At 46.1% G+C, this 10,821-nt stretch overlaps 1 protein-coding gene across 1 annotated transcript; it reads right to left on the reverse strand.

The window, feature by feature from the left end:
- Positions 1-366: 366 nt before the first annotated feature.
- Positions 367-10,565, reverse strand: MYCN (MYCN proto-oncogene, bHLH transcription factor). Its single transcript, XM_069605936.1, has 3 exons — positions 10,410-10,565; positions 6,625-7,349; positions 367-1,845 (listed from the first exon to the last, which is right to left on the reverse strand). The coding sequence occupies exons 2-3, from the start codon at positions 7,280-7,282 to the stop codon at positions 1,238-1,240; spliced, it is 1,266 nt and encodes a 421-aa protein (XP_069462037.1). The 5' UTR covers positions 7,283-7,349; positions 10,410-10,565; the 3' UTR covers positions 367-1,237.
- Between the last annotated feature and the right edge of the window lie 256 nt (positions 10,566-10,821).

A 10,821-nucleotide genomic window follows, 5' to 3' on the forward strand; every position in this document is an offset into this window, starting at 1 on the left:
GTTCAAGCAGCCAAAATGTGGAACTCCAAGCATGATCCAAATCACCTGCTCCCCGACGCCCTTTAAAGAACTCATAAAATCAAACCCTTCTTTGTCCAGTGCCCGGAGACACCCTGGGGTATAGGTGCACTTTTCAGGCATTACAATTCAATCAAATCAGGCAAGCATATGTCAGAGTAGCCTACATAACTTTAGGAAAGGGTCTGAGCTGTTATTGAACCTGCAGTGCATTTAAGCTATTGCAGAGAAAATGTTTATACGCGGATTTCTGAAAAGATGAATACGCAAAAAATGTATTTCATGGTCACCTTACCCCGGCTGTGAACACCTGACGTTCACCATGGCTGATGAAGAAAACGGAAGAGGTCTTGTAATTGCTATTTATTTTCATAAACATGAGGTATTTCAAAGTGCTATAAGATGCAGCACCAAATGTACATCGTTTGAAAAGAAAAGCAACCCAGAGCTTGGCTGTGCGCCAGTTCTACGTCGCTAACATGAACAAATACATTAACAGGAAGAAACAGACTAGGAAAAGGCATATAAGTACATTTCTTTACAAAAGTTCTTAGTTCAAAAAGTGATGAAGTAATAGCTACTCAAAACTCCCACAACTCATTTTCATACGAAAATATAAGTATCAAATTTTAGTTATGTATCAGCGTCATACTAAAGGTATACAGGCAGTGTAAGAATTAGTACAGTACATAACAGAGATTAACAATATATTTGTATACAAAAAACATGCTCCTCAAACATTGAGGTTATTACAGTACTTGGGCATGGACTTGCCAGCCCACTACGGGCCGGATCCATTACCCAAGACATGTACAAAAGGCAAGAGTATACATTTTATTTACAGAAATGTAATCAGAGGTACAAATGGAAACCCTAAAGTAACATCCGTCAGAACAGAAGCACCATTAAAACGATGGAATGAATCCTTCCAACTCCAAACTACTGCGAGTCAACAGTAGCTCAAGAATACTCACAGGAACACATTTGAAAAATGCCACGAGTTTAAAAAAGAAACATAACAAGGATATTCAACATTTGGCAGTCTGTTCAGCTCCTTGAAGAACATCCAGTTATCTGAACCTGGATACAATAGTGTTAGCGCCCCCTCACAACGGAGGAAGGATTTAAAGTAACAACATTCGTAACGTCAAGAACTCAATTCTTCCAGAAAGAATCAAAAAGTGTGCAAAGTGGCAGTGACAGTGGTGGCCGGCTTAGTTTAGCAAGTCCTCGCCTCATCAATTTTCGCAAGCAACTGTTGGTGCCTGGCTTGCAGTTTCTCTTTTGCCAGCAACAGTTTATGCTCCTCGGCCTGAAGGGAGTGTATGTAATCGGTGGCTTTTTTCAATATGACCACTTTGGCAGCCTTCTCGTTTTTAATCAGTTCCGGCACATGGTCCCTCAATGTGAGGAAGCTGGACCTCAGGTCGTTGCGTCGCTGGCGCTCCAGGATATTGTGGTTACGCCTGCGCTCGCTGTCCTCGGAGTCAGACGACCGAGGGCTGGGGCTCTTGGATTTTGGCGAAATCATGTTTTTGACGGGGCGAGGCAGGTCGTGTTTCAGTTTTTTGGGTGGCGGGTTGATATCCTCAGCCTCACCGTAGGAAGAGGGAGCAGCATAGTTGTGCTGCTGGTGGATCGGCGCACCACGTTTCAGTATCAGATCGCATGTCTGCGTCCTTGTTGAGGCAGTGGTGGCACTTTTAGGACGTACAGTAATGGTGAGTGTAGTAAGAGGCCTGGTGGCTAAAGAACGCCTTTTCTCCACAGTCACAACATCAATTTCCTCTTCGTCATCCACCTCATCTTCATCGTCGTCATCGTCATCTGTAAGGAAAATAAATAAATAGGTCATTGACCGGGAACTCCTCCAAACAAAGTAGGAGAAAATACTACAGAAGGGGCGTGCAAGCATTTTTACAAGTACCTGTAAATTATTTAAGATCTTTGCATGCAATGAAAACAAAAAATGTCAAACAATGGGAGAATGCACTGTAAAGAAGGGTTGATCTCGACAATAGTTTCACAATACGAAATATTCCTATATAAATGCTGGTAACAAAATGGGGAACCCAGCTGTGGTAATGATATGCAAAGAAAACATGCCCGTGACCATAGTGACGGATCCAATCTTAACTTGCAGGGTTCTGTGGACAGCTACAAAGTCAGGGCCTAGATATTTATAAAAAGATTTCCTGCCACATTCCTAGAACGCAAATGTGCATGCACACATTTTCTGCATTTGTGGTGAAAACCCAAGGTAAAGGGACTGCAGAAGGAAAAGGTTGGTAGAGCTTAAAAAGCATTGCTTTTAATAGCTGCATTTCATAGTTCATGGATCCCTTCCTTGCAACCACCACCTGACAATCCTAACCCTGTCCCCAAATATTCTTTAGGGTGCCATAACACTAAAAAAGATTGCCATCATTGAAGAGTAGAATAATTCAATGTAAACGCGCTGTGTCCAGTCTGTTAGGAGTAAAAAAGCACAGTCATCTTTCTAACAGTTAGTTGGGTCTTATACAGCAATATTGGAGAATTCAACCACAAAAGTTGGAAGTTAGGCATGATAAAGGCATGATAAACATGTGCCGGCGGAAACAAGACAATTAGCAGGTTTGTTCAGAAGCAGTACATGGAGCAGCTCAAGGCAGCAGGACCCTGTAAGCCCATGTTTTGATTCACTGCCAAAAAGACAGCTGTTGGGTGGAAGTTCTCCCTCAGTCAAAGCTGTCCTGGAGCAGACATTAAAGGAGCAGGCAGGAGACTGATCATTAAATGCACTTGGGATCTACGTAATATCAGGAGGATTGGGGCCTTTCTTAAAGTCTCTTCCCTCTGTTCCGATTCATAAGCATGCCCCATGTTTATAAATCAGCCACAAGAATAATCAAGATTACCTTTATTTTTTTTATAGAAAATGGATTTGAGGGGATTCACTGAACACGAAGGGGGTCGGTCACAACAATTGTTTTGTCGAGGACAGCTCTCACAGGATTAGGCCGATATTGCCTCTAGAATTTGAGTGCCAATTTTCCTCGATATGGGTATATATGGATTTGGTGCAAACTATGATTCTTGCAACCATATCTCAGTGCACGATGGTCAAAATTATTCCAGGGCTCAAAATCTGCATTCGCCACTAGCTATTGACTAGGGATAATGAACTCTTGGCAAGTAAGAACATGCTTGCTGCCTTCATGTGTAGAATGAAGGTGGCAAGTGACTTTTTGTGGATGTCCAGTAACCTGGAAATTGAAATTTTAACTCGAGTCCCCTTTTTCGTAACCTTAAACTTCCCCATCATAGTGTGGCTACCTGCGTAGTTTCTTTCCAGCATGAGGAATAAAGAGAAGGCAATCAGATTAATAAAAATAAATGTATGTGCACCATAGACAGTTCTTCACACACAGTGCACAATCATGTTTCACCGAGTGAATAAGCCCAATCTTGGTTTCCTTCCCCTTCTGCTACTCAAATCCCGCTGATCCAGCATCTGTTCCCTGTAACTAGCATGGCAGGATTACACTTAGATACAGCCCATCTGCTTTATCAGCTGTTGCCCTGAAAGGTCTTGAGGAAACTCAATGAAACCTTTCACAGACCAGTCGGCAGAGCTGGGCATGACATGCCATGTGGTGAATCTCCCACACGCACACACAGACACGCACGCACACACACTGCAGCAGCCAGCTATGAGAGTAGCCACTTTGTACTGCTATTGATCCTGCTTAAATTCTTGTATACCTCACACCTATAGTGCAACCTGGGGCAAAAACCAGTCCAATCATGTTCAAAGCCTCAAGTGCAGAGATCCAGCTACCCTAGTACACACTGTACCCTGCTCACAGAGCAAGTCAAGTCAACTCATCCTGGAAACGCAGTGCAACTCAGCTTAGGCCCTTTCTCACCTCAAGACTCAACTAGCCTGCAAAAAATAAATAAAAGGACAACCCAACATGCAGAGCCATCTCGGGTTTCCTCGAGAGAGCGACACAGTATAGCCGACACAGAGCCCCCACAGGGCTAACCTTGGCTGCAGAGCTAGAACATCCCACCCACAGTGCCACCCCTCAGATACATCTGGGCTCAACCATGCCGGTGGCACAGTGAACCCCAGAACTCAAACTGCCCTCAATACAGCCTCACCAGATACAATGAGCATCTCAAAACACGAATTGCCTCAACCACCCTAAGACACAACCAGGATACCTTTTTACAATGCACGGCTTCTCAGAGCCACCTCAACTGAACCAAATGGAGGGACGAATCATGCTGCGACTGCGAAGACGGAGAAGTCCCCCTGCCCCCCTTTACACTATGGGGCTTGCTACATAGGTCTTTCCTGCACTTTTAACAAGGCAAAAACAGTTGTGTAACAAGATGTAACACAACGTTTAATCTGTCACGCCTAGCCTTGTAGTTGTTATCCAAGTGTTGTAACAGCGGCAAACCTTTGATAAAACTAAAACATTCACTGGAGCATTAGTCCACAGTAAACTGTGCTCTATGTTCCACCATTATAGAAAGACCAACAATATAAAGTCACACAAGTGATGGGACTGGATACACTGGACTTAGAGAACAAAGCACAGATGTTCAACAACATGTACCACACAAACACTTGGTAGCATGCCTGCACTCATAAATACTCAAAAATAGCAGTCCATCCCATCACCGGAGGGAGAAATGACATCACTTTGTGACTACACATCATTGCAGACACACAGGCTCAGAAATCCCCCTTGGGTATCTCACGACTTACTGAGCTGAAAAACACAGGTCACAATAACTTGCAGAATCATTCCAGACACTTGAAATCTCAGCTGACCTAGAAACAGCATGCCAATTTACAGGGCGACCTCAAACTCCAAACGCTGCATCCACCAACGAAACAGACCACCGAAACGACCTACTTCTAGGCCTGACTAGAGCCCAAGCAGGTTTCAGCATGTCAGTTGTTCGAGTTTTTTTTAATTAATTGAGGATATCTTAACACACTGCATAGATTGTGCTATTTGTGGATTGTCAAATGTGGCCTCCCAACACTGTCGGGTTAGGAGCCTCAGATACCCTTCAGGCTGAAGACACGGCACATCAGCAAATTGCACATCACAGTATTGAAAGCCATCAGTCTCATGGGGCCTTCAAGTACATCATTGAGAGACACCACAAGTAACACCCACCTTTCACGAGGGCACTGTTCGCCTAAAACAAATGAACAAGATTTATCCAAACATGAATCACTGTAACTCTCAGAAACATCACAAGTCTCAAAGTCCAAAATATCCAAGTCTACCAACTCACAGGCCCTGCCAAATCACCTCAAATCTTCTGCCTGGATTAGGCGCATTACAACCTCCACAGCAACCGCAACCTGGAGACAAGGTGTATTCCAACTCAAATCAAGTCTGATCCAGTAGGAAGCCCTGCTAATGGGCATCTTCTAAGTGCCCTGTCATCTAACAAGGTCCCATTCACTTCATTAGCAATTTTAGCTCCAAGCTTGGGTCTCAATCCTGAGCATCACTGAGATTTCTGCAAGCAATGAGTACCCGCATAAACACTTGAACGATAAAGCCCCCCCCCCCACCACCGACTTTACTTCGCTGACAACAGTGCTGTGATTACAAAGGCTCTTAGGATATATAGCATAGTGCCAACTGGTACTAGTGCACCCACACAAATAACTAACATAACATTGACTCTTTGTGTACAATGGTCATCTTTGACGAATCAATGGCTGACAATGGATCCAGAGGTGGGATTACCGCAGTGCCCATCACAGTGCCCTAGAACTAAGCCCCTTCATGCAAAACACAGATGTGCGTCTGATCCGTGGTCATATCTCAGAAGACAAGTGGCCCTTGAGCGGCTTTCCCGTGATACAACGACTCCACTTAAAACAGCCTGAGAGTCCAGGTGCATCAACCATTTGTTCCTGTCGCCTTTCAACTCCAAAATGGGCCTATAGATACTCGGGGTATGTAATTTGATTATGAAAATCTTTAGACTTCATCTAAATGTTTCTCATACCAAGCACTGAAAACGTGCTGCTAAGAAAATGCATGTTTCACCTACCATCTGCTTTCAGACACCAACTTAATACTGGGGCGGGAGGGGGTGGGTCTCTATCATCCAGCCTCTTTCACCTGGAGCTCACTAATACTGTTTCTCTGACTCTATACGGAACCATATGAAGTTTCGTCCTTGATGAATATGGATTTTAAGACACTGTTTCTTGCCAATCTCCCTATTTCCTCATAACACACAGAAAACTGCTGTTGGGGAGGATGCTACACAAAACCGTAAATAAATAAGACATGGAAATTCTACCTTGGCTCTACAACACAGCAGGTTGTTAAAAAAAAAAAAAAAGCCCATTTGTGATAAAGTATGCTTTTACACGTGTAATCAACTCCATGTCATGCAGTATGCTGTCAGTTACTCCATGTGAATTACGTGATCTACGATACACACAAGTGTATTACAATCATCCAAATAATATATGGACCTCAACTGGTGGGAGGCCACTGCTGAGGCCGGAGTGATAATGGCCCTGAGATGAAAGGTGGAAATTGAGGGGTGAGCAGAGAGCACACTCACCAGAGTCGCTAGGGCTGCTGTCTTCTTCGCCTGAGTTGCTGTTGCCAGCTTTCCCGTTGTTAATGCAGGGCTCTGTGGTGGTAGGACTAGTAGTGTTTGCCACAACAGGGGGCGTTCCACTGCTGATGATGGTGGTGGGTGGGGTTGGCGCCACTGCCTCCTCCTTGTGAACAGGGAAAGGGAAGACTGTGGTTGGTTCCAAACAGTGCACTGGGGGCTCCCGGGTGGTTGGGCAGGACGGAGCAGGCGGTGCTCCAGCCCGGCTTGCCCCCAGCTTCTCGCTGACTGCACGCTCCAGCTTCTCACGTGCTGAGAAGCCACTCCACATGCAGTCCTGGATGATGATGGACTTGAGGTTCAGTTCCATGGCTCCCCCAAAGAGCTCCCAATCCGGGTGGGCTGTGCCACCGCCCAGCAGCTCCCCCTCCAGTGGGAGCAGCAGCTCTGAGGCCCAGTCCAACGGGTCTCCCATGCCACCTGCCTGCAGTCCACCGGCCCGGCTAGGAGAGAGCGGGGGTGTGGGCAGCAACTGGAACTTTTTCCAGATATCCTCCCCTGGGGGCCCACTGCACAGGTAAAAGTCATCCTCATCTGGGTAGAAGCAAGGCTGAAGGCAGTCAAACTCCAGGTCCGGGTTCTTGCAAGCCACCCCTGGCATTCTCTGGCAGCAACAATCCCTCCGGCAAATGCAGGCACAGATCTGAGGACTGCAGGAAACCCAGCACCTGGAATAAAGCACAGGCACTGTCAGACAAAAAAAATACAAGACTAAATAATGTCATTGATATCAAGGTATTGGCACCAACCCTTTTTTAGCTACTTCCACCCACCAAACCAATACAGCAAACAAATACATGTTCTGATGGGCATCAGTAGAATACTACAGACTGAAACTCACAAAATCAATATAGAAGACCCCTACCAAACCAATACAGATACCATCTCAAACCAATACAATATTTACGGTACTCTCAGGATCACTTGGAAACTTTCACTGCAATCCATCTATGGAAGACATGCTTCGACCAACCAATGCAATATAGGTACTCATTATCAAAATAATTTGGGTACTGCTGGACATCGAACAAATAAATACAAGCACATTTGATACAACCATTTCTGTTCACTCAACAAATACAGTTATTATCATTCACCAAACAACTATACTGGCCCCTACCAGGCAAATACAGGGACATGTACCACACAAATAGACACTGACCACCACCAAATCAATACTGCCACCTACCAAACCAATACAGGTACTGTGCCCACCAAACAAACACTGTACTTTTATGAGCAAATCAACACCAAGCATCAGCCTAACACATGTTTGCAAGGTACAATCTAAAGTAGGTACTACCTGGCAGCGCGTAAACTGCATTTCACTACCAACAAACCATACAAGTTATGCAGGTACTGACACCCACAAAAATTGACACATGGAAAGGAAAGCGTCAAAGGAGCACAGCTGCCAGGCATCTAAAGTAGTACAAAGCGCATTGCCTAACACCAAACCAACACTACTACACTGCCGCATAGCATACAATGGGACAGTACCTGACAGGAATCAAATGGGCAACGGAACCGTGAGACACAATGCCAGCAAACTAGATATCGGCATATGCAACGAAGATGAACATCAACTGCTAGGCAAAAAAGCAGCACAGGGACATACACCAGAGATCAACGGTGAATGCGGGTGGCCTGGCATTAAAGCAGAACTGCATCCTGCGGGCATCAACTCAGACAGCCACAGCCCATCATCACTAAAGCACGGCCACTGCTAGTCATCACATCACCGCAGTCACTCGACAAGCACTTCCAGACGTGTAACAAACAGAAACACTGATTTACATATACACACACACACACTGCAGTATGAAGTAATGTACTATTTGAATAATTTAGCCCACAACACCTATGGGTCCCAATAGGGGGGCGGGGAGCGTTCGAGGAACACCCTAGATTCTATGCCAGGATATCCAATGACGACTTAAAGATTTCAAGCTGTTCGGGAGACCCTGTGACACTGAAATGATGATCAGATCGGACCCCAATTGAAATGCATTGGGCTGGAAAGTCGAACAGGGCAATGGTGTACTGTTCATTAAAAACGGGTGGTCATCGACTTCCCACTCAATACCCGTCATTTGAGAGTACTAAATGCACCCGTGGAATGTCACTTAAAACCTGTAGCAAAACCAACGCTTAGGCAGCCCGCGCGCCAGCTATACGCGGTTTCCTCGATTACACAGGGCATTCAGCATCTGGCCACACACACTGCACGCACAGCTGGGCCGCCAGGTCGCCGCACCGTGCATGGATAATAAAGAGGGCAATGCACAATGAGCAACAGATGGAGAAGCGGTAAAAGCGCGGACGGTATAAATGTGTACATGACAACAGAACAAGGAACTCGTGTACAGCAACGGCCCCGAGGCAATGCGTGAAGAGAAAAACAGGGTGTGAAACGGGTGCTGGATCGATGCCCCATGGCATTCACATCTCATCTGAAAATGAAAAGGCCGGACCATGCATCTACCAAAAATAAAACCGCGTCTGCTCATCTGAGAAAAAACAACCAGATCTTTCTTGCAATGTATATAGAACATAAGAAGTATCTGGAGAAAAAAAATTGTACATGTAACGATAGCACTATGCAAAGTGCGCATGCAATCGCTGATGCCCAAAAATGGCATGCAACCTCTTTCCTGAAAAATGCTTGCACTGAAAGAAAATGCATGCAAAAACCCTGGGCTGGTAATGTGTGCTGGGGAAACGCAAACAATGCATGCTTTAACCATCTCCTCTGACCCACTGCAATGTCTGCAGTCCAAGAAACAACACTGCGTAAACAATCTCAGGTGCACATTCCCCTGCACTATATCTTCAAAAATGCCCGGTGCGTCAAATCAGAAGACCGTGCAATGCAGGGCAATGCATAGAAAACGCCGCATGAAAGAAACATCGTTTGCAGCACACCCACTTCATGCAGGCATACTGCAAAACATATCCAGTGCCTGCCGCATCTGATGCGATGGAAACAGCCAGGGTATACACCAAACCTTCCCCTAAAACATACACACACGGGACTCGATCGCCTGAATCTGCAAAAACACCCGATGCAAAATGTGATTAGGGAAAAAAAACAAGTGCACGCTGCAGAAGATATGAAAACCACACAGTGCGGACAAGTGACCTAAAAAAACACCCAGGAGAGGTCAGCGCCCACACGAACTGAAGATACACCCAAGATGGTCAACAAGACGTTTAAAAAATGCCGCCGTTTTGTAACTTATCAAAACCAAGCACATGCTAGATCTTGCAGAGGAAGGTGTCCGGCACGCTGCACCATTTGCATGCGTGTAACGGATACATACTGAAAGCATGTCCAACGTGTGCAATATATGTGCCAATACAAACCTGTGAACACATTTGCAAAATCGTGCAGATATTTAATGGATATTCAGTGCAGGCCACATTAAAAGTGAAATCTGGGGTCTTTGTTCGAAAATGTGCATTTATTGATGAATAATCCAAAAACCTTATATCCACTATAAAAGGAAAATAACGATTATATGTATGCATACATGCCCAACTCTTTAGATGTCAACGGAAAGGAGGACGGGTGATAAGAGGGGTGCAGATCACACCTCCACCAGTTGGTGTGAATGTGTGATTAGAGGAGTGTGCCCAGGCTGGACAGCCCATGCCGGGGCACGGTGTTATGCAGCCCCAGTGCTCTGGCAGTGGGGGCACAGTGCAGGCAGGAGGGCGCCGCTTACCTCTCTGGGCTGCTCCTGCTGCAGTAATAATCCCTAACGCACCCACTGCTCGCAAAGCTCCAGGCAGAGGAGGAGAAAAAAAATAAGAGCCAAGGAAGTATCCGGCCCCGGCTGCTGCCTCCTACACCCAGCACTCGGCGCTGCCAGACACCAGACTGTCACTGGCTCGGCTTTGAAGCCGCTGTATATTATTAAAGCAGCACGACACACCCGGCGGTGGGCTGGGTCCGGTGGAGGGGGTGGGGGGAGTTGAGGGGTGAAGCCAGCCCCCATCTCCATACTGAGCAAGGGGGGCGGTGGCCAGGCTTTGGCGCCAAAACCCGGCGGACTTTACAGGCAATGGGAGGAGAGCGGGGGAGGGCAGAGCTCGCAGAATGGCAACATAACATTCAGGGGGGCGGGCATCCTTCTC

The sequence above is a fragment of the Ambystoma mexicanum genome, chromosome 4p (assembly GCF_040938575.1).
Source record: "Ambystoma mexicanum isolate Mex_15411 chromosome 4p, UKY_AmexF1_1, whole genome shotgun sequence".
Classification (NCBI taxonomy): domain Eukaryota; kingdom Metazoa; phylum Chordata; class Amphibia; order Caudata; family Ambystomatidae; genus Ambystoma; species Ambystoma mexicanum.